This window comes from Polypterus senegalus, chromosome 11 (genome assembly GCF_016835505.1).
Source record: "Polypterus senegalus isolate Bchr_013 chromosome 11, ASM1683550v1, whole genome shotgun sequence".
Lineage (NCBI taxonomy): Eukaryota > Metazoa > Chordata > Cladistia > Polypteriformes > Polypteridae > Polypterus > Polypterus senegalus.
In genome coordinates, this window is record NC_053164.1 from 87,025,781 (window position 1) to 87,049,075 (window position 23,295).

The 23,295-nt window shown below is 37.1% G+C and overlaps 2 protein-coding genes across 4 annotated transcripts in view; one reads left to right on the plus strand and one right to left on the minus strand.

Moving 5' to 3' along the window:
• The first annotated feature begins 4,083 nt into the window (after positions 1-4,083).
• rnaseh2c (ribonuclease H2, subunit C) lies at positions 4,084-18,702 on the plus strand. The gene is made up of 5 exons (XM_039769194.1): positions 4,084-4,191; positions 6,987-7,144; positions 7,695-7,807; positions 10,239-10,358; positions 18,565-18,702. Exons 2-5 carry the CDS (start codon positions 6,994-6,996, stop codon positions 18,586-18,588), a joined length of 408 nt encoding a protein of 135 aa, XP_039625128.1. The 5' UTR covers positions 4,084-4,191; positions 6,987-6,993; the 3' UTR covers positions 18,589-18,702.
• A 2,489-nt stretch (positions 18,703-21,191) lies between these two features.
• Positions 21,192-23,295, minus strand: part of LOC120539277 (histone acetyltransferase KAT5) — a 36,068-nt gene continuing 33,964 nt past the window's right edge. For all 3 annotated transcript variants that reach the window (XM_039769198.1, XM_039769196.1, XM_039769197.1), the window contains exon 15: positions 21,192-22,935. In XM_039769198.1, the coding sequence (XP_039625132.1) occupies positions 22,801-22,935 (135 nt within the window). In that variant the 3' untranslated portion in view covers positions 21,192-22,800. The remainder of the gene's footprint in view (positions 22,936-23,295) is intronic.

Below are 23,295 nucleotides of genomic sequence, written 5' to 3' on the forward strand. Positions count from 1 at the left end.
GATGATAGAACTATGCCGATAGGCATAGCACAGTTTGCTTCAGTATGGGTTAGCTTTAAATGCCTTGTAAAAATGGTACAGTATTAGGCTGGGCTTAAGCACAACAGCATCTGAGGACTGATGCAAATGTTGTGACAATGTTCTATGAATAACAATATAACAAAACTTTGCGAGTCAGGAGAGGAGAAGAGGGGAGGAAAAAATAAGGAAAGGATACATTCTTTTACTTTTCAATATTAATATAAAAGAGATGGTTAGGTAAACAACAGAAGATGCAAACAAGGAAGTAAACGCAGGAGAAACATTATTAATGACATTGCAGTTTAGTCACAACTTTTACTCAAGACCAGGCTATGTTGGCAAGTAATGATTAATATTTAGAAAGCTAATGGGCTACTTCCACATGTGCAGCATGTACTAATGATAATATTGAAAAGTTATATCTAGAAATCAAAGAATGCTGAACTGAGCAAAACAGGGAGGATAACAGTATAGTAATGATTTACAGAGGAAAATAAGCAATAAGTAAAGGATGTATATTGCCTTGTAACTCTAATCACAATATTCTAAAAGTATTAATTTCCTAAGTAATCTGATTTCAAACACAAAGTTGTGTGGTACCAGAACCTATCTCAAAAACACTGAATAAAAGGCAAGAAGTAGCAGTGGGCAAGGCAGAAGTGTAGAACACTGCACACTTTCCCTCACAGGACCCTGTTAGAATCACACAAAGCTGCATGTGTTTTAAGTGTGGAAGCAAACCTACTAGAATAAAGACAAAATGTACGTACCAGCTTCATAGAACAGTGCTTATGATGTGAAAGAAACCCAGAACTCCAGAGCTGGGACATCATTACTAATTATTACAGCACTGTGCCACCCAAAAATCTTCTACATGGCACAAAAAATAAAAATAAGATTAGCAAAGGAGAAAAATGAACTTTACATATGAAATTGTTAGAGGTGTGCTAAATAGAAAAGCTTTATTAAGGCACAAGTGTGGAGTTATATTTAGGTGTGGCAAATATGGATAATAAAGAAGAAAGGCCAGAAAATATGAAAGGTATTTAAAATTTAGAAGTGGTTATGAATGGAAAAAATCAGTTAGGATCTTTAAGAATAATGAACTGCAACAGATTACTGGAAAAAAGAGGGCACTTGTCTTTGCAATCAAGATGATACAAAGAAACTGAACCAGTTCTACGTGGACATTCTCTTCTGATAAACGTAACAGAAGCCCCAGGGAATGGGAAGTGTATTTGGGATTAGATAAGACAGAAAGAAAAAATATACGGAAATAAAGGGAACAGTAAGAAATGGAAAACCTTAAGAGTCTACAGCCTATCCTAGGCAAAAAACACATAAGAAGCCCTCCAATATCCAGCGTGGATTCATTTGACCACCACAGAACATCTTTAACAAGAATTCAACAGCAAAGAAACTTGATTTTTATTGAATCAACAAAAAAATACAAAAATGTACCAATAATTTTCAACATAGATTAGAAATTTCTATAGCTTACCTGTGCATTCATTTTTGGATGTCTGGAAAGGTCTTTTGAGTAACACACTTGTTATGCAGCTTCTAATCCTTTCCACTGTTTTTGACAGTTTTTTTTAGCATTATATACCCTTCCTCACATTTTGAAAACTCTTTTTCCTAATGTTAAGGGGTTTTGCTTCTGTGAATGGAGCAATCAGTGGACAGCACACAGCTCACTAGTAGTGCAATTGGACAGTCAAGGTTATGCAATTAAAATACAACCTGAGTATTAAAAAATGATGATTGCAGACTTCTGACAATACATGTTTTAAAGATGCCTAACAATGTGGTATCTATGATCTAGATGGCATATTTTGACCTGGTGTCATTGTTTCCTTTTTGATTTTACTTTTAACTTTAAGAAATGCAATAAACCACATAAAGTTTATCTTCACCACTGAAATACTCTGTGTAGTTTTTGCTCAGGCTTCAGCAAACTGCATCTTTCACTTCCTTGGCCATAATCCTTGCATCATGGCTGTTCATTTTTTGGTTAGCATCTCCAGGAACCTTGATCACTCACTTAACAATTAGATCTTATGTCACTTTTCTTGCATGCTTCTTGTATTGTTTAACATTTTGGTTGCTCCTCATGACTTATTTTAAAAAAACAGCATGCTTGCCTTTGTAACCCATGACCTGGCTGTCTTCTATTTTTCTGTTTGCTGTGGATTTGCCTGAACCAACATCTCAGTCAATTTTTGCTCTTCTGTGACAACATCAGGTGAATGCTTTAAACAAAAAAGTGTCATGATTTGCCTGACTGCTGCCATTCATTTAGCCAAACTCTTTAACCTGGAAATGCAGTATACATTTAACATAATTTAAAGACTAATTATTTGATTGATCAGCATGACCTGGTGTCACAGAAGGAAGTGTTATCACATTTCTGCTCTTGGACTTATTACCCAATGCATGAAGTTTGGACTTTCAACCTACAGTATCTTTGCCAAGGATTTCTTGATGGGCTCTAGATTCTATCCCATTGTACAAAGACATCTTTAGTCTAACATCTATACTGCAGTTTGGTTGTGAGTGTGCCCTGTGTAGCAAAATAATGAAGCATTGACAGCAGCCTTGTGCCTAGTGGAAAGGGCTGCTAGCAATTCTGACCAGTAAATACATTTATGACTCATTTATTAAGACAGCTTAATGCTGCGAGACAAATCCAGAAACCAGACATAAACTTGGTAAAGTGTCACCTTTCCATACATTTTTGTACTCTGCTCAAATAACTGCATGGGCTACTCTCTTTCTAATCCTTCAAAATTCTTTACATCACTAACAGTGCCTCTTGTGTCTAGAATGAACAACCGTATGCGCAATATATATTTTTCAGATGATCTCATCTGACAGTTACTCATCATTTACGTGATGTCTATATTATTTAAATTTTTCACTAGCTTTTATATTTGTGATGATATCCAGATACAGTCTTAGATCTACTTAACCCAAATCAAGGTTGCAGGAGGCCAGATGACCACAGACAAGCACACCATTTAAAATTTCTGTTGGTCAATTTTATCTATTGTTTCTTCAAAAAAATAATACATCCTATAAGAAACAACACAAATGTCAATAGGACTATATATGCATGAACAATAACACTAGTTCTCTGTCTAGTATTCTAAGCTCAAGCAAGTTTCAGGGTGTTGGGGCAGAAAAAAACTGTAATCCCCACAATCACTGCAGGGCTATTTAACTGTAGTAAAGCAACATTGGTCTCTAGTAAGTACTTCAGAAGAAAATGTGCAGCTTCAAAACTTCAGTGTCCTTTCTGTAGCAATCGTCTTAAAATAGGGGCAGCCATACTTCTAAATATAGGCATGAAAAGATTTATACACTGGTACACATTAAACATGACGCAATCCAGCTTCAAGCTGTTCTGTCAATTCATCTTAATTTTTTAAACTTGTCTTTTTGTTGCGTGACCTGCTGAAAACTAATTGAAAGGGCAGTTTAAACTACATAAACAAAAATATCAAATGGCTTGTTTTTCAATACGTAGTTGATCCAATATTCGCGCGCGCTTATTACAGACACTACCAAAAGTCAGTTAACTGTTCTTTAGTTAAGACTGTTAAATTTCACTTTCCTTGGAACTAAATGTTGTACTAACCTTCTTCATCTTTTCTTCTCTATTTCGTAACGTTTTACTTTCTTATTATTCAAAAGTACTCTGGGTAAGTCGCTTTGAACAAGTAATCAAGCGCAATAAAAACGAGAGTACAGAATAAACCACATTTTCGGGTTCTTAACAATTTGTTGTAATATACGATGCTCAAGCCAGTAATGATCAAGTGACGACGGAGGGTCGAGCCTTCGTAAAGGCAGGACGCAAGACAGCGCGAAGACCTGAGGTGGACGCTGTGGGTGAGGTCATTCATTGTTTAATTAAGTTGATAAAGTATTCAGTTGTGCGACGCTTTAAAGTTGCTTGCAGATAAGTGTGCAGTATAATAACAGACAAAGCGTTTCTTTACATTATTCAATCACGGCGTTCCGTAATACTACAAACCCCATAAGGCATTGCGGCAAATTCAATAAACGTCATTTTCGTGCGCCGACAGAAGGAAATCTGTAGCGCGCGGAAACGAACAGTGGATGCGCACGTCGAATTCAATAAAATTTTTATTTTGGGAAGTTTTGGTACGTATATTTATGAATATGATTGACTAGCGGAAAATCTGCATACTACTACCGACGATTATTTGTCTAGGGGCTTAACTTTTTCCCAGTATTTAACATTTTTCTCCACTGGTATTTTACGGTTGTTTTTAATTTCCATTTTTCCAGGTTATCAGTTTCTTATGATATATCATCTATAATAGAAGTGGTTATTATGCATCTTTACATTGGAACGGCGATCTTGTGGAGAACTGGTCATCTTCAGTGGTTTATTATTTAATATATCAGTGATTAGATGTATTAAACTTAGAGATCAGATCGCAATAAATATATAAAGCGATAAATTTAAAAAACTGAAAATTAGATTAGCAGCATTGTCATTTTATAGTACGTATATTTGTTGTGTGATCTCGGTTGCGTGGACTGAAGACTGGAGTTAACCTTGTGGTTTATTAACGACTAATGCTTTGTTGAGTATGTCATGTTAAATACATGTAAATAATAAAGTTGCTACATTCAGAAGTAACTATTAGAGACTGTTTTTAGGTTTATAAGTATATTTGTGATTCAAGACAGGAAACGACACTGGACTGAGTGCCTACCCCATCATAAGGACGTATTTTATATAATAGTATTCTATCCTGCCCATTCATTAGATTGTTTCTGTTTTTGACACCATGTTGTTGCTGTTGTCACCTACAACAAGCATTGAGTAGAAATGTATGCGTTATATACTGGATAAACATCATACTAATAATACTGAATATAACAATTTAGACAAAATTGTTGAAAATCGGGCCATATTCATACTAGTAATGCACAGAATAGTGTAACTCAAACTACAGGGTCTTTTTCAAAACAAATCTTGATAATCGGGAGTGCTTATCAGGTCAGATGTTCATTTATGACTGCCATGTGAGAAGAAAAGTACGGTACAACATGCTTTAGTTCTATATTTAAATAATGAATGTAATAAAGACAGTTGTATGGAATTAGATAGGATTGTCAGTATTGTGACATTTATGTGTGTTTATATGAAAAATAATATACATCCCCCCCTGCATAGTGCCTTGCAGAAGTTTTCAGGCATTTGATCATTTGTCTATTTTGAGTCGCATAAAAAGCCTAAACTAAACTTTTATTTTTTTTCTAGAGCAAAAAGAGCAGGTAAAGAGCAAGTACTGCAAGAGAACTGCTTCAGTTTGATAAACTAAAGCTTGTGTAAAAGTTCATCTTTCAGCAGGACAGTGGTCCCAAACATAGTGCCAAAGAAAACATGGCATGGCGTAAAGACAAAAGTTGCATGACCTGCAGTAGTCCAGTCTTATTGAGAATATGTATCACTAACCGCAGCCATATCACATGCACTTGAGAACAGGTCATCCACCTGAAACTAAGCATGTTCTGGCCTGGTTGGGAGACAGTCAAAAAAAAAAAAGCTTGGGTTGCTACTGGCAGAGGCTTTGGCGAGACCAGCAAGTGGCATGTACCCTGTGGTCTGTGTGTGGATCCCAATGTCCCAGTGCACTGACAGCGACACTGTGCTGTAAAAATGACATTCTTTGGATGAGTCATAACATTGAGCTCCATACTCTCTGTGGTCATTAAAGATTCTTGGGCATCTTTTGAAAAGAGTAGGGTTTATCCTGATGTCCTGGCTAAATTACCCTCCATGGTCTAGTGATTCTGGCCCTCTAATCTCTTTCTCACCACTTCACCACCTAATGGCTAATGTGTGGTGACCATATTCGCGCAGTAATGGTAATGATACACATTGGTGGTGGTTGATGTGGTTCCTCTCTATCCAAATGCTTTGAGTAGCAAGAAAAATGCAATGTACTGTAAATGTGATTAATTATTACTATTATTTCACACTGGGGTGCAAAAGCATTATTGGACTAACCTGAAAAAATGGAGAAAGCCTACCTGGAAAAATGAGCCCAAATCATCCGCAAAAAGTGTGCAAAGCTGGAATGCAACTTAAAGGTGTCAAAGCGTTATTACTATAAAAGATGGCTCTACAAAATATTAAAATATAGGATTTGAATGATTATGCAAAATCAGATGTTTTTTTTTCTTCTTTGGAATTTTTTCATGACCTGAAACAATGCTGTATTTATATATATATATATATATATATATATATATATATATATATATATAAAAAGTGAATTTCAGTGCATTAAAGCAAAAATGTCACAGAGAACAAAATTTCAGTGTAGGATATACTATTTGGTAAAATTAGAGAATTGGTCAAGGGACAGAATAGTTTTGCAGGGCACTCTGATTGTTTTGTCCCTATGGTTTTTCCCATTTTGCTAATTTTTTGTATGCGGTTTCTTCAGTACTCCCATACTGTTCCAGTGATATTCGGGTTGGGTTAATTAGTTTAAACTGGCCTAGTATGATTGAGTGTGAATGTCTTGTAATGAGATACCACATCTTGTCTTGTATATGGTGTAGTGGTGATAGAGTCCGGCTTCTACTGACCCAGTACAGTAGTTGAATTAAGCAGGTTCAAAGAATGGCCATGGCTCATGTGTTTAAGTTATAATAAATGCCATGCCAAATAATCATTTGGCTCCTTCTGTTGGCCGTTATGTATAATATCAGAAGCTTTTTATTTTGTCATACTTCAGTGAAAATATTGCTTGTTTTAGGTATTTAAAATCTATAGCTGCATCTTGAGAAATTATTAAGAGTAGAAGATTGTTAATTGAGGAGATGATGAAGTAATAGGTTTAAAAATATGAAACAAAATCTGTTGGCCAGAAACTTTTATGAGCTAAATTAATTTTTTTTTTCTTTTTTCAAAGCTTAAGAATGTCTGAAAGCAGAGTGACAACATTGAAGCTTAGCACGTTGTCACAAGCAGAAAAACATCCAGTTCATTTCCTACCATGTGAGATTGAGCATAACAGAGAGGCGAATGTTGACCGCTATTTCACTCCTGCCATCAACAAAAACAAAAGTGGTAAAATTTTCAGTTTTGTAATAATATGTAAAATTATACTAATTTATACCACTACTATTGCTAGAAAACGCACAGTACGCTACAACTGTTCTACTGTAGATAACATCATGTGCAAAGCAAAAACAACAGAACAGTGGATCGTCTTTTTTTTTCTTCTATTTTGCAGTGAATTACAAGCAGCTTCAGTACATTCATCACTGTGCTCTTCTATCAGTAGTGCTCTTTCCTGTGTATTTTTTGCATTTACATTGTTAGAAAATTCAACCTCTCACCACCCAGTATCATAAAAGGCAAACCCTGTGTTATGAGTAGAGTATTAACAACAGTTTAACCTTCAGGTTTTGCTTTCTTTATAAATGTGTTCATTTACATCTGCAACAGTAATGAAACTGAAACATTGAGCAAGGCTTAATCTTAAAGTTACTGGACTTTTCTAGTCTCAAAACAGAATTAAACTGATGATTGCTGTAAAGCTAAAATCCTCTGTTGTAGGTAAAGAAAAAAAACAGTTTTGATAAGCATTGGACTAAATACACTTTGTTTTGTGCAGAAATGACAGTGTCTTTTCGAGGCCGAGGTTTGAAAGGGCAAGAAATAAGCTTGCCTCAGGGTTACACTGGATTGGTGTTAAAGGAGGATCACAGGCCAATTTCTGATGAAGAGGTAAGTTGAAAGTTGCGTAATTTAGCAAATCTCATTGACAGTATTTTAAATGTCTGGTAGCACACCTAGGAGCAGATGGCTGGATATAAGCCCAACCTGATGTCGCACACAGATACGAACAGCTTACATGCTGTCCCATCCACAGAAGGAGAAGATTCCTCTCGTCATTCAGCATGACATGGGGCTTTTGAGAGTGACTTTTGTAACCCAAAGATTTCAAATTCATGTTCCAGGTGAAGAGCCAAGAAAGGATTGGCAGTGTCACAGTGTTTAGTTCAGTCACCTCACAGCTCCAGTCGTTTGCGTTAGAAACCCAATGTAGTCATCATCTGTGTAAAGTTTGTATGAAATATATTTGAAGGTGTTTATGCTAATTAATTTTAGACAGAAGTCTCTATTCCAGTTTCTTCTGTCACCTCTACCCAGCATTTCAACAGAAAAGTGTCTCACTCCATTCCCAGAGATTCCTACATTTCCAGCAACAGTCTTATCATATGCATTTTTTAAAAAGACAATTAGAGCAGATCTGTTGTTGTATGTCATTTCCACCACTTCATTACAATTTCATAGGTGTTGGGTAGGTGATTAGAAGCCAAATACAGTATATACTACTGTGGTAACGCTAATGACACAAATACAAATTTTGATGCCAGTGTAATTTTTAAAGAATGTTATTGTCTTATCACCATTATTTGGCATTGTATTTGCACAATTAATAAATCTGAACCGTGACCTTGGGTGTGTTAACACTTATTGTATTGTATCTTTACTTCATTTTTCAGCTGTCTCTTTTAACTTAAGTGTTGTTCATTTCAACCTAAAGCATTTTCTTATTTTAAGTTTGACCTAGAATATCTGATTTAACCCACAGATTTTGGAGTCACTATTAACACTCCTATACACCATCTAAATCAGACGCATTACAAAAGATGTCATATCTCCAGTTTCTCTCATTTTAGATGTTCAAAATAGTGCAGTCCCTTCTTTATGTACTGGATATCTGGTAGATTTAAAGTGTTTATGGCATTAATGAAAAAGGTCAGAATAGAGTATGGCAGGAAACTAGAATTTTAGAACAGTTTTGACCAGAACAGGTCATTCAGCCAAGCCAGCTCTTCAGTTCGATTCATCCTCCAAAATAACATTGAGTTTTGAAGGTCCCTAAAGTCCTACTGTCTTTCACACTACATAGTAATTTATTCCACATCTGTGGTTCTGAACGTAAAGACAATCTTTCTAATGTTAGTGGAAAATCTTTCCCTTAACAAGTTTGTAACTGTGTCCCCATGTTCCTGTTGAATAATTCATTTTAAAAACAACAGTAGGGATCTACTGTACTAATTCCCTTCAAAAATGTTAAACAATTCAGTTATGACATCTCTTGATCTCCTTCACTCTTAACTCACAGCTTAAATCTTGCAGTCCTGGAATTGCTCTGATTTGGACTTTCACTAGGACTTCTATGTCCTTTTTTTTTTTCTTTTCTTTTCTAACATGGAGACCAAAACTGTACACAGTACTCTAGTTGAGGCCACACAAGTGCATTATATAGTTTAAGTGTAAACTCCCTTAGCCTCCTTAATCGCTTCTGTGCACTGTCTGAATATACAGTAGATAGTGATGAATCCACTACGACTCCAAAGTCCTTCTCATAAAGTGTATTGTCAAATTTCCAACATCCCATTGTGTATTGAAATGTAACATTTTTACTTAGTATATGTAATACATTAAACTTCATCTGCCACAAATTTGTCCAATCTTGTGATCTGCCTAGGTTCCTCTAATAAGTTGGCTATTTTTATATTATCTGCCCTTCCACTTCGTTTAGTATCCTCTGCAAACTTAAACCAGCTAGTTGTTTGTAAGCAAACTGGACTAGAATATAAATATTAGAAAACGCAGTGGTCCCAACATGGATACTTGCCCTTTGTTCCCAGTGTTCAATCCAATTTTATACATACCTGCAAACGGGGTCCTGAATTCCCACAGCTTTCCTGGCTAAGTAGCAAAATCTTGCTCGGAATTGAATGAGCATATCAATCTGATTTGTCCACTTGTTAACAGAGCCTTAAATTGTCTTGTGAAGCATACAAAACATCATGGTGACCTCCTGCAGGCCATACTGATTGTGATGTGTTGTAAATGACTTGTGGGATTTTGTATTTACTGTAATTCTCTAATTTGTTAAATAATTTAGCAGTATTTTTCACAGCTTGACTTGAAAATGACTGTATTAATAAGGTGTTTGTATTGCAAAATGATTATTTTTTTGATTAACTTCATAAAGCAGGGAAAGGTGTATTATGTATGTCTGGTGAAATCAATCGTAGTTTTCCTTATAATGAGTCTAGTTGGATGTGTAAAACATTGAAGGTGTTTACTGTTTTAATAGTCCATTTTTTATAGATTTTTTTTTTATATCCATCTGTAGGACAGGACACTAAGAGTCAAATCCACCTTTACTTCTTTGACGTACTGGAACCTGGAGACGCAGCCTACAACAGATGACACAATCGTCATGGCAATGAACTGGCCAGATATTGCTGAAGCGGTAATTTTTCTTAAACTTGCTTAATAATCATTTTTGAAAAACAAATTATTTTTCCTTCCCATATCGCAAATATGTGCAATTAGGCACTTGGGCGCTGTGTGTTTTACCCTGCTGTGAACCGCTTTCCTTTTTAGGGATGAACAATACTGCACAGCCCAGAGTTGACAATTCAAATAGTATATTTTAATTGTAAACAGAAAATAAATTATTGTATAGTTTTTGTCCCCATATAATAAATGTACAACCCAAATTTCCCAAAAAAGTTGTGACACTGTGTAAAATGTAAATAAAATCAGAATGCAATGATTTGCATATTTTATTCACAGTAGAACATAGAAAACAAATCAAATGTTTAAACTGAGAAAATGTATTTTAAGAAAAGACTATGAGCTAATATTTTTCATGAAATAGTAAAATGGCTTACTTTCAACATTTGATATGTTTTCTATGTTCTGTTGTGAATAAAATAAGGTTTTATGAGATTTGCAAATCATTGCATTCTGTTTTTATTTAAATTTTACCCAATTTTTACATATGCCTTCTACTTTTGTATTATTTGGACTGACAGGGTAGTCTCAAAGCATTTTAATTCCAACATCTGAAGACATTTCCTTTCTCATAACAATTTTCACAGAGGAGCGTGAGAGAATATCACTTGTGATGTTACTTTAGGAGTTCACAAACAGAAGCGATTATTTTAAAGGTGCCTGCATTTAATATAAATACCGTATATACTTGCGGATAGGTTCTTCCACGGATAAGTCGGGACTTGATTTTACAGTATAATTTGTGGTATTTTATAATGACGGTCGTATAAATCAAATGCGTAAAACTCACGCTATTGGTACAAGAGATTGATATGCTAACGCCCACCTGAGAGAGTAACCATGGCGCACAAAGCGTTTTTTTCTACACCGCGTTCCAAATCATTATGCAAATGAAATTTTTCTCTGATTTTCCTAAATAGTCTATGCAAGTGGCAGTCAGCATAATTTTTGAGTCATCAACCATTAGAGTATAATTAGAATGTTACTGAACAAACCTCCTAATGATAACGGTATGTTTTTCAAAAATAAAAAAAACTTAAAATGCACTGTTCCAAATTATTACACACAAGAGAGTTTCAAAACATTTTATAGGTTGTAAAGAACTGAAAATGGTCATTTGTTGAATTTGCACATTTAGGAGGTCATATTAACTGAAATCAAAAGCTATTTCAATCAAAAACATCTTAACAGGTCAAGTTACATATTAACATAGGAACCCTTATTTGATAGCAGCTTCACAATTCTTGCATCCATTGAAATTGCGAGTTTTTGGAGAGTTTCTGCTTGAATTTCTTTGCAGGATGTCAGAATAGCCTCCCAGAGCTGCTGTTTGGATGCAAACTGCCTCCCACCCTCATAGATCTTTTGCTTGAGGATGCTGCAAAGGTTCTCAATAGGATGGGGGCCACACCATGAGTTTCTCTTGTTTTACGTCGCTAGCAGCCAATGATGCAGCATGAGATGGTGCATTGTCATGCATGAAGATGATTTTGTTACAGAAAGCATGGTTCTTCTTTTTGTACCATGGAAGAAAGAGGTCAGTCAGAAACTCCACATACTTTTCAGCGGTCATTTTTACACCTTCAGGGACCCTAAAGGGGCCGACTAGCTCTCCCCATGATTCCAGCCCAAAACATGACTCCGCTACCTCCTTGCTGACGTCGCAGCCTTGTTGGGACAAGGTAGCTGTCCACCAACCATCCACCACTCCATCCATCTGGACCATCCAGGGTTGCACAGCACTCATCTGTAAACAAGACTGTTTGAAAATTAGTCTTCATGTAGTTCTGGGCCCATAGCAGCCATTTCTGCTTGTGAGCATTGGTTAGGGGTGGCCGAATTGAAGGTTTATGCATGACTGCAATCCTCTGGAGGATCCTGCTCCTTGATGTTCGCGGGACTCCAGAGGCAACAGCAGCTTCAAATACCTGTTTGCTGCTTTGTAATGGCATTTTAGCAGCTGCTCTCTTAATCCGATGTATTTGTCTGGCAGAAACCTGCCTCATTTTGCCTTTATCTGCACGAACCTGTGTGTGCTCTGAGTCAGCCACAAATCTTTTAACAGTACGATGATCACGCTTAAGTTTTCGTGAAATATCTAAGGTTTTCATACCTTGTCCAAGGCATTCAACTATTTAACGCTTTTCGTCAGCAGAGAGATCCTTTTTCTTTCCCACATTGCTTGAAAATGGTGGTCTGCTTAATAATGTGGAAAATCCTTCTTTAGTAGTTTTTCCTTTAATTGAGCTCACCTCGCAAACTAATTATCATCACAGGTGTCCGAGATTGATTTCAGTGATCAGAAAAGCCCTGAGACACAATACCATCTGTGAGTTTAATTGAAAAACAAAATTTTTAACCTTTATGACACTTAAGTACAATTTGCATAATAATTTGGAACACGGTGTATGGGGGTGTGGCAATGCGCTGTATCAGCATGTGCTCCTAACCACTCTCTCTATTGAGCCTATGTGACCACACGATAATACCCAAACTATTCTGAAGCGACATTTGCAATGATTTGTGTTTTTTGTATCTCACACCCTCATACACCTTTATCGCAAAAACAGTACTTTATCTATGATGGAACGTTTGATCAGAAGAAAATATGAAGCTGGTTTTAAATTAAATGGCGTTGAAGGGGCAAAAGAAATTGGTAACTGTGCTGCTGCAACAAAATTCAATTTGTCTGAGAAAATGATTAGAAGATGGAGAAAAAATGAAGTGTCACATTTTTGAACAGACGTATACAGTAAGTCGGGGTCTAATTTTTATGATCAATTTTTCGTGTTTGAAGACTCGACTTATACATGAGTATATACGGTAATATAATGTACCTAAGAAATTAGAGTCCACAATATGTTATCAAAATTGACTTTTTTTTTTTTAAAAAAAATCATTCCCTTTCTTTAAAGTTGTAAATAAACGTAATACTGAAGCAGGCATGTTTTTCAGTTTTTGTTTATTTAAAAATGGTTAAAATTGATTGATTCACCGCCAGTATCCATAAGAACAGACTGTATCTCACAGAGCATATAGCATATCTCCTGGTCCGGGCTCTGGTCTTGTCATATCTGGATTACTGCAACTCTGTTAGCAGGACCACCAGCATGAGTTGCCAAGCTGATGCAGGTGTTCAACCAGCCGATCCCTACACTAGCTTCCTATAGTTGCAGGTATTCAGTTCAAATCCTTGATGCTTGCCTACAGAGTAGTCGGGGAGTCTGCACTTATACATATGGAGACACTTATGAGGTCTTATGTACCTTCTCAACAACTCAGATCTGCTGATGTAGCTCATGGCTTGAATGAGCTGCCCGTCTCCTTCCAAACTGTCGACTCTCTCAATGTGTTTTTGAAACATTTGAAGACTCTCTTTCTTGTCTTGTGAATTTCTAAGTGATAGCTCTTAGGTTTTGTAAATCTGGGAATTGTAACAAGGTTACATTTTGTTCTGAGCTCTTCACTTGCAAAATCAATTTTCTACCATTTTCCTGTGATGCTTCTCCACAAACAGTCTCCCAGAGTGATGTCTGTTCAGTTATGTTGACCTCTTTTTCCAAGTCACTTTGAATAAAACCATCTGCTAAGCAAATAATGTAAAATTGCCAGGGTGTCAAGAAATTAGTTCACAAGTATACTTAAGTGAAATTTAAAATGCATGCTATTTAGGGCTTTGTAACTTAAGTAGATCAGCCTGGAATTAAAACATTTTACAAAAATGGAAGTATGCAGTATGGTGTTATAATAAAAATGTAATACCGTCGAATTTCTCTGCAGTATCCTACTCTTCATTTGTAATATTCAAGACTTACCAGTAAAGTGGGTGCTACTGTAGTTTTATAACAAATTGACCTTGTCAAAAGAAGTTTTGGTCTTTAATGTTGTCTGCCATGCTGAAAATCCTCGCAGAAGCAGGACTTGCTTCACAAATGCATGCACAGCCTCCATACTTGTTTGGGACAGAGACACATTTTTCCTTGATCTACCCATTTAAAATTGCAAATCAAACACATTCACATGTGTTTAAAGTGCACATTGCAGACATTTGTTTATAGGTGTCTACACCTACATTTTGGTAACAGCATGTACAAATTCCGATGCTTTTTCTACATGGGGCACCATAATGTCTGGGACAATTGGTGTCACAGGTGTTTGTGGTTTCTCTGGTGTGTTTCATTGCTTCATTAGTTCAGGCATAAAATATCTAGGCTTGCGTCTACCCTTTGGAGTCTACAGATGCCATTGTTCAATGTGAGGGCAGGAGCTGTGCCAGTGAAAGTCAAAGAAGCCATTATGAGGCATTGATGAAAACTAGGATGACCTAAATAAGCTGTCTGGAATATCATTAAGAAGAAAGAACCCACTGGTAAGCTCAGTATTTCTACATGGTGTGACCAAAATGTACAGAAATACCCTTAAATGAACATTAGAACAATCTAGACGAGAACAGGCCATTCAGCCTAGCAGAACTTGCCATACCTTTCCACTTAATTCTTCTAAAATAACATGTTCTAGTTTTGAAAATCATTAAAGTCTTACTGTCTACCAGGCTACTTGGTAGTGTCTATGGTTCTCTGCGTAAAGACAAATTTTGTAATGTTTGTTTGAAATTTACCCTTAACAATTTTCCAGCTGTGTTCCCGTGTTTTTGAAGAGCTCATTTTAAAAATAACAGTCTCAATCAATTAGACAGATACTTTATTAATCCCGAGGGGAAGTTCACAATATTATACTAATACCCTTCATAATTTTCAGTCAAGTCACCTCTTAAACTTCTTTTGCTTAAACTGAAAAGGTTCGGCTCTTTTAATCTTTCCTCATATTTCATCATCTGTAGCCCTATAATCAGCCTAGTCGCTCTTCTATGGACTTTTTCCAGTTCTGCTATGTCCTGTTCGTAGCCTGGAGACCAAAACAGCACACAGTACTCCAGATGACGCATCACCAGTGCATTATAAAGCTTGAGCATAACATCCTGTGACGTATACTCCAAAAAATTGTGCCACATAACCTAATATTCTGTTTGCCTTCCTAATGGCTTCTGAACACTGTCCGGTTCACTACGACTCCTAAATTCTTAGTTTTGTGTATGCAACCCTGACATTTTTTACTTCCTATATGTAATACTTTACATTTACTTACATTAAATTTCATCTGCCACAAATCCATCCAGTTCTGTATGCTGTCCTAGTCTCGCTGTAATGATTCAGCGGATTCCCAATTATCTGCCAATCCACCTATCTTGGTTCCAGCTTGTCACTTACATTTCTATCTTCTTCTTTCGACTGCTCCCATTAGGGGTCGCCACAGCGGATCATCTTGTTCCATATCTTTCTGTCCTCTGCATCTTCCTCTGTTACACCCACCACCTGCATGTCCTCTCTCATCACATCCATACACCTTCTCTTAGGCCTTCCTCTTCTCTGGCAGCTCTATCCTTAGCATCCTTCTCCCATTATACCCAGCATCTCTCCTCTGCACATGTCCAAACCTACGCAATCTCGCGTGAATGGTTTTTAAAATCGGCTTTGTACAGCAGTCATCAGCCGTACTTTTCAATGACACGTGCAGCAAATTCTATTGCCCATATTATTGATCTCTCCTGTTTTGCTCTTTAAATCTAAATGAACCAAGAAAGGTGAAGTTGTGTTCAGCTTTCGCACAACATTTGTATTATTTAAATGTTGCAGTTTAATCCATTGAAATAGCTGCATACTCAAGCTACATATCATTTATAAGGCAAAGAGAGATGTACAATCATGGTCGAAATTATCGGTACCCCTGAAATTTTCCCAGAAAATGCACCATATCTCCCAGAAAATTGTTGCAGTTACAAATGTTTTTGTATATACTTGTTTATTTCCTTTATGTGCATTGGAACAACACAAAAAAAAACAGGAAAAAAAAGCCAAATCTGACATCATGTCACACAGAACTCCAAAAATGGGCGGACAAAATTATTGGCACCTTTTCAACATGATGGGTAAATCGTTTTATTTCAAGCATATGATGCTCGTTTGAATTCACCTGTGGCAAGAAACAGGTGCTGGCAATATAGCAAGCACACCTGAAGCCACTTAAAATGGAGAAAAGTTGACTCAACCTTTCTGTTGTGTGTCTGAGTGTGCCACACTAAGCATGGAGAAGAGAAAGAAGAGCAAAGAATTGTCTGAGGACTTGAGAACAAAAATTGTGGACAAATATCAACAATCTCAAGGCTACAAGTCCATCTCCAGAGATCTTCATGTTCCTTTGTCCACAGTGCGCAACATAATCAAGAAGTTCACAAAACATGGCACTGTAGCTAATCTGCCTAGATGTGGATGGAAGAGAAAAACTGATAAAAGACTGCAACGAAGGATAGTCTGAATGGTGGATAAACAGCCCCAGTCAACTTTAAAACATATTCAAGCTGTTCTGCAGACTAAGGGTGCAACAGTGTCAGCTTGAACTATCCGTCGACATCTGAACGAAATGAAACACTAGGGCAGGAGAGCCAGGAGGACCCCACTGCTGACACAGAAACATAAAAAAGCCAGACTGGAGTTTGCCTAAATGTACTTGAGGTAGCCAAAACCCTTCTGGGCGAACGTCTTGTGGACAGATGAGACCAAGGTATAGAGCTTTTTGGTAAAGTTCATCATTCTACTGTTTATAGAAAACGGCCTACGAAGAAATGAACACAGTACCTACAGTCAAACATGGTGGAGGTTCTAAGATGTTTTGCTGCCTCTGGGACTGGATGTCTTGACTGTGTGCAAGGCATCATGAAATCTGAAGACTACCAAAAGATATTGGGGCGCAATGTAGGGCCCAGTGTCAGAAAACTGGGTCTGCTTCAGAGGTCATGGGTGTTCCAGCAGGACAATGACCCCAAACATACCTCTAAAAGCACCCAGAAATGATTGAAGACAAAGCGCTGGAGAGTTCCGAAGTGGCCAGCAATGAGTCCAGATCTAAATCCGATTGAACACTTATGGAGAGATCTCAAAATTGCTGTTGGGAGAAGGCGCCCTTCAAATCTGAGAGACCTTGAGCAGTTTGCAAAAGAAGAGTGGTTGGAAATTTCAGTTGAGAGGTGTAACAAGCTTGTTGATGGTTACAGGAAGCGCTTGATTTCAGTTATTTTTTCCAAAGGGCGTGCAACCAAATATTAAGTTGAGGGTGCCAATAATTTTGTCCAGCCCGGTTGTTGAGTTTTGTGTGAAATGTCAGATTTGGCATTTTTTATGTTTTTTTGTTTTGTTCCAATGCACATAAAGGAAATAAACCTGTGTATACCAAAACATTTGTAACTGTAATAATGTTCTGGGAGAAATGATGCATTTTCTGGGAAAATTCCAGGGGTGCCGATTTTAATTTCGGCCATGACTGTATATAATGTTATGTGATGAAAGGTGGTAGGAAGTGTATTTCTATATGAGAAGGGCACTTTGCTCTAAATACAGATTATGCAATTATATGGTTGTTATCTGCACTGGTGGTGACTCCTAAATAGTGATGAATGAACCTCAGTGAATTTGTTGAAATCATGGCAATATTTGGGAACTACGCCGAACTCATTGAAATGCACAGTATTCTATGGGAAACAAGAAAGTGAACTAGTTTTAAGTGGATTACAATGGTGCAGATGTATTTTAAGTGTCTGATGGATCAATTATTGTGGCTACCTTTTGCGGTTACCTTTAAGACACGAATACATACACATTTCCTGTTTCCTTCTGTTTTAGTTCAAATGTATTTGCATGATTTCCGGTAAATATTAGCCCACTATTAGGATCAGCATCATATACGGGGGAGGCAGGGGGAGATGGGCCGTCAAAACCAACTTTGATTACTATAGCTCTGTGATGTCATGATGCATCATGGGGTGCTGAGGGGAAAAAAAAAAAAAAAGTTTGTCTAGGCCAGCTGCATGGTGAATTTCTAGAAGAATATTCAATGAACGAGGTGACTGGCAAACAGCATATTTGCAGTGCGAAACAGTTTGGCTGATCAACACTATTCATCAGCGGAGTAGCAACTGTGAATAATTTGATCGACTTTGGCTAGATAATTTTTTCTTTTAGGAATGCATATTTACCAGTATAAGTTAATTAATTTTACATGTTCTGTGAAGAATCAATACTGGAATTGTCTTTTTGTCATTTTTATAGATTCATGGAGCAGTTGAAGATTAGAACATCACCAGGGAATGCCGTTATTTGAAGATGGATAAATAACTACATTTTTAGGCTTTGTTTAAACTGAAATCTGCTTTTATAATTAATATAGAATTTTTTTTTCAGCTTTCAGTGTCTGTTGTTTCTGTAAAATGGCTATTGACCTGATGGTAAACTGACTAGGAAGGGGGAGGGAATGTTTTGTATTCGACAGTCTTGAATTTTCAATTGAAGGTTAGGAGGTAAAAAGAACTAATTTCAATATATGACAGTAAAGAAGAAATTAGAAATCTTGCTTACTGTTCAGAAGTCTAACGATATAAATAGGACTCTTCACAATAGCCAAACTACTGTACAGTAGAAGTCAAAATGATAGCAAAACTTTACCAGTAGGGTTAGTATGCATATTTATTATAAGGAACATATTAAACATTTTTTGCCATTTTGCGTTTTTACTTATTGTCAAAATATTTTTCATTTAAAAATTCTGTTCATACTAGCTGCTGGTGTTCTCCAATATTGTACCATATATTTAGTGTTTTGTGGCCTATCGGCATTGTGCCTTTTGTCCATTTTCAAAGACCCATTTACAAGTAGTTCTGCGTATCAGGTTTGGAAGATCATCAAGTGCTAGTATTGGCTTTACATAATTTATAAAGGACGTAATACCATGTGCACTGCAGATTAACATCAATCCAGCTGAATCAGTGTTTTCTAGATGAGCAGCATAAATTACAATAAATTTTGAAATACTCGGTATCATCCTTTTACATGTAGTGTATGTATCTTAATGTGATTAATAGTGTAAGTAATTTAATCTAGTTAGTAAATATTAAATTGAATTTCCCAGTAAAAAGAGTTTCTAAGGATACCTGAAAAGATGAAAATGGAGGCATATTAACAAAATCTTGAATTGACTGTTGATATCCTTCATAAAACCTCAATCTAGCTCAGGGGTGTGGGCAGTCAGAGCATATCCAAGAAGCACTAGGTGCAAAGCCATCACAACATCCGCTCACAAAGAAGCCAATTTCGAGTTACCAGTTAGCCTAACCTGCAAGTTTTTGAAAATGTTAGATGAAAACTACACTCCCACATGGGAAGAACGAGCAAACTTTGCACTGGGTGTAGGAATGGAACTCACTGTACTGCCATACTGCACAGGAAGTTGAGTGAAAGTACATTTCCCCAGGTTCAGTCTGGATTGAGAGTTTTGCAACTGCTCACTGCACTAACAGTACTAACTGTGCTGTAAGAATTATGTTTCTTGACTTCTCTAGCGCCTTAAACACCATCCAACCTCTGCTCCTTAGGGACAAGCTGACAGAGATGGGAGTAGATTCATACCTGGTGGCATGGATCGTGGACTATCTTACAGACAGACCTCAGTATGTGCGTCTTGGAAGCTGCAGGTCTGACATTGTGGACAGCAACACAGGAGTGCCACGGGGGACTGTACTTTCTCCGGTCCTGTTCAGCCTATATACGTCAGACTTCCAATACAACTCGGAGTCCTGCCACGTGCAAAAGTTCACTGATGACACTGCTATCATGGGCAGGAGCAGGAGTATAGGAACCTAATCAAGGACTTTGTTAAATGGTGCGACTCAAACCACTTATACCTGAACACCAGTAAGACCAAGGAACTGGTGGTGGATTTTAGGAGGCCCTGGCCCCTCATGGACCCCATGATCATCAGAGGCGACTGTGTGCAGAGGGTGCAGACCTATAAATACCTGGGAGTGCAGCTGGATGATAAATTGGACTGGACTGCCAATACTGATGCTCTGTGCAAGAGAGGACAGAGCCGACTATACTTCCTTAGAAGACTGGCGTCCTTCAACATCTGCAATAAGATGCTGCAGATATTCTATCAGATGGTTGTGGCGAGTGCCCTCTTCTACGCAGTGGTGTGCTGGGGAGGCAGCATAAAGAAGGATACCTCATGCCTAGACAAACTGGTGAGGAAGGCAGGCTCTAGTGAAGGCACAGAACTGGACAGTTTGAAATCCGTGGCAGAGCGATGGGCGCTGAGCAGGCGCCTGTCAATCATGGAGAATCCACTAAACAGTATCATCTCCAGACAGAGGAGCAGCTTCAGCACAGACTGCTGTCACTGTCCTGCTCCACTGACAGACTGAATTCCTCCCCACACTATACGACTCTTCAATTCCACCAGGAGGGTAAACGTCCACGTTATACAAAGTTATTGTCCGTTTTACCTGCATTTGTATTACTCTTTAATTTAATATTGTTCTTGTATCAGTATACTGCTGCTGGAGTATGTGAATTTCCCCTTGGGATGAATAAAGTATCTATCAAATACACAAAAAATGGCACAAGTGTTCAAATGGTAGCTATAAGGCAGGTAAATGACCATATTCAGGCCTTTTACCCAAAAGCTTAATTAAACAACACAAAGACAACATTCCAAATTTGTAAATTCATATTTAATTTGTTTTTGTTATCTACAAAAGAATATCTGTACAGTTTCATTAAAATTTACATCCGTAACAGTTCAACATGGCTTTCAACAGAGCAAATATTTCCATATTTCATTATTTAACAGTTACAGAAATACAACATGTAACATTTTATAAATTAATATTTACAAGAGTGTGCTCTTTGTTGATACAGTCATTCATCGTTGTATGCTACTGCTCAACTAGACGAGAGATAAAGAGAAAAAATGGTCTAAAATTGAGGTTGTCAAAAATACTGACCTACATTTGATTTTGAAATTAGTTGTATCATAATTCATGAATATATGGCAAAAAATCTTTTTTAGGCATACATAGGAAATGATGCACCAAACTATAAAAAGTATCATGTTTAGCTTCACTTTTTAATAATAATAACAATAAAAAAGGAAATTCCAGGTAAATCTGCAAACATGCTTGAGACTGTGAACATATTTACACTGTTCATCATTTCCGATATGGGGGCGCACACACACACACACACAATGCCCATGTGTCAGTGGCTTTAAGGCTAGGGGAGAGGTTTCTATAGTTCTGTCATAAACTGGACCCTGTGTGGGTGTTCAGAGGTTGTGTGGAAAATTGGAGAAATAGTTAAATAAATCTCGGGTTAAGTCAAACTATTTTACCAGTTCCAAACACAGGCACAGTGTTACCAAACAAGTGGCCAAAATAGTTGTCCAAGTCTGAAATATTAAAAAAACTAAAACCACCATTGTTTATGGTCTGCCAACAATGAGACATCTGCACAATAATATATTATTTTAATTAATGTGAAAAATCACATCTTGTGGAATGACTGATTTCAAACCAACATTGAGATATGAAACAGTTCTAATTACAAGTTATTTTACAAGAATCACAAAAATTTCCTGAGTTGTTTTTAAAATGGAAGTTCATAAAATCACTTGTGAAACAATAAACACCATGATTTTTGTCTTCCTCATTTATAGTTAAAACAATCTGTGTCCTGATCATCGCTGCAGTGTCTCGACCTCTCTGGAAAATTCAGGCTTTCAAAAATATATTTCTCTTGGTCTTAGTTAGCAATAATGGTGCTAGACGTTAGACTGAGATAAAGAAAGGTCAGTATTGGCAATTGCCATGGCTGAGTGAGGAGACATACTCTGAAGTGGACAACATAAAACTGGTTTGCAGCTCAGAGTCTGTATCTGGTTATTTGCTGGACTGAGCAAAAGCTGAAGTTAAGACACTGATGAAACAATTCTGAAGTCGCTCACAGAAACCAGCTTCATATGCTGTAATAACTCTACTGGGTTGCTTTGGTCCTTTTGCAGCTTACTTTCTAATGAAGCCATGTCACTTTCTTGAAAAGTAAAAATGATAAACTATTTGTCAGTTACGGTAAAGAGTGCTGCACTGACGTTTGGTTTTGATAACATCACATATTTTGGATGAAAATAAGCCAGGCAGAAATTTGCTCTTCCTGATGAAATAGTTAATCACAAAGTTCTGAATCAATGGGTGAAAAATCAAGCCTGCTATGTAATTATCTTAACATTGAGTAGGGTTCAAAGATAATGTGACAAATTAAATGTTGTAGGGCAATGCAAAAAAATGTCTATTCTACTAAAGGATTTTTTTTTATTGCTTCATGACCCACGTAAGGGCTTAGGGGTTTTGTGGCCTGAGCAAGAATGGTAAAATGGGAGGTGGCAAGGCCGATTGCCAAAGCAAATCCTGCAGTTTTCGGTAGTGTTCAAGAAGAGCAGGTGCCCTCCAAACAGCACTACCACTTGCCTCTTTTACTCCAATCCTTGGGGGTGAAATGAAGGCATTTGGGATCAATGCGAAGATGCCGCTTTTGCATGGCTCTTTCATGACCTTCCACAATATCTTCAGAAAGTGTCAAAATGTATTGACCCTGGAGAGAAAAAAAAATGCCCAACACTTCTAAAATGATAACAAATTCAAGATTTACAAACTCATTTCACAGAACACAACTGCATTTTGTTTAATCAAACTTAATTATATCTTCAGGAGTAAATACACTGAATTATTTATTTTGAGCCCCAAATAATTCCATCATTTTTTATACTATCCTATCTCCAAAGAGAAAAACCAGGCAGTTAATCAGGAGAAACTGTGAAAGGAGCAACGGTGACAGTCGGGGAACTACTAACTGGGCAAAGCTGGTGAAATGCCTTTCTCTCCTTACATTTTAAACTAGGGGGTAAAACTTGAATATCTTTGACATTACTTCTTTAGAAAACATCACTATTAA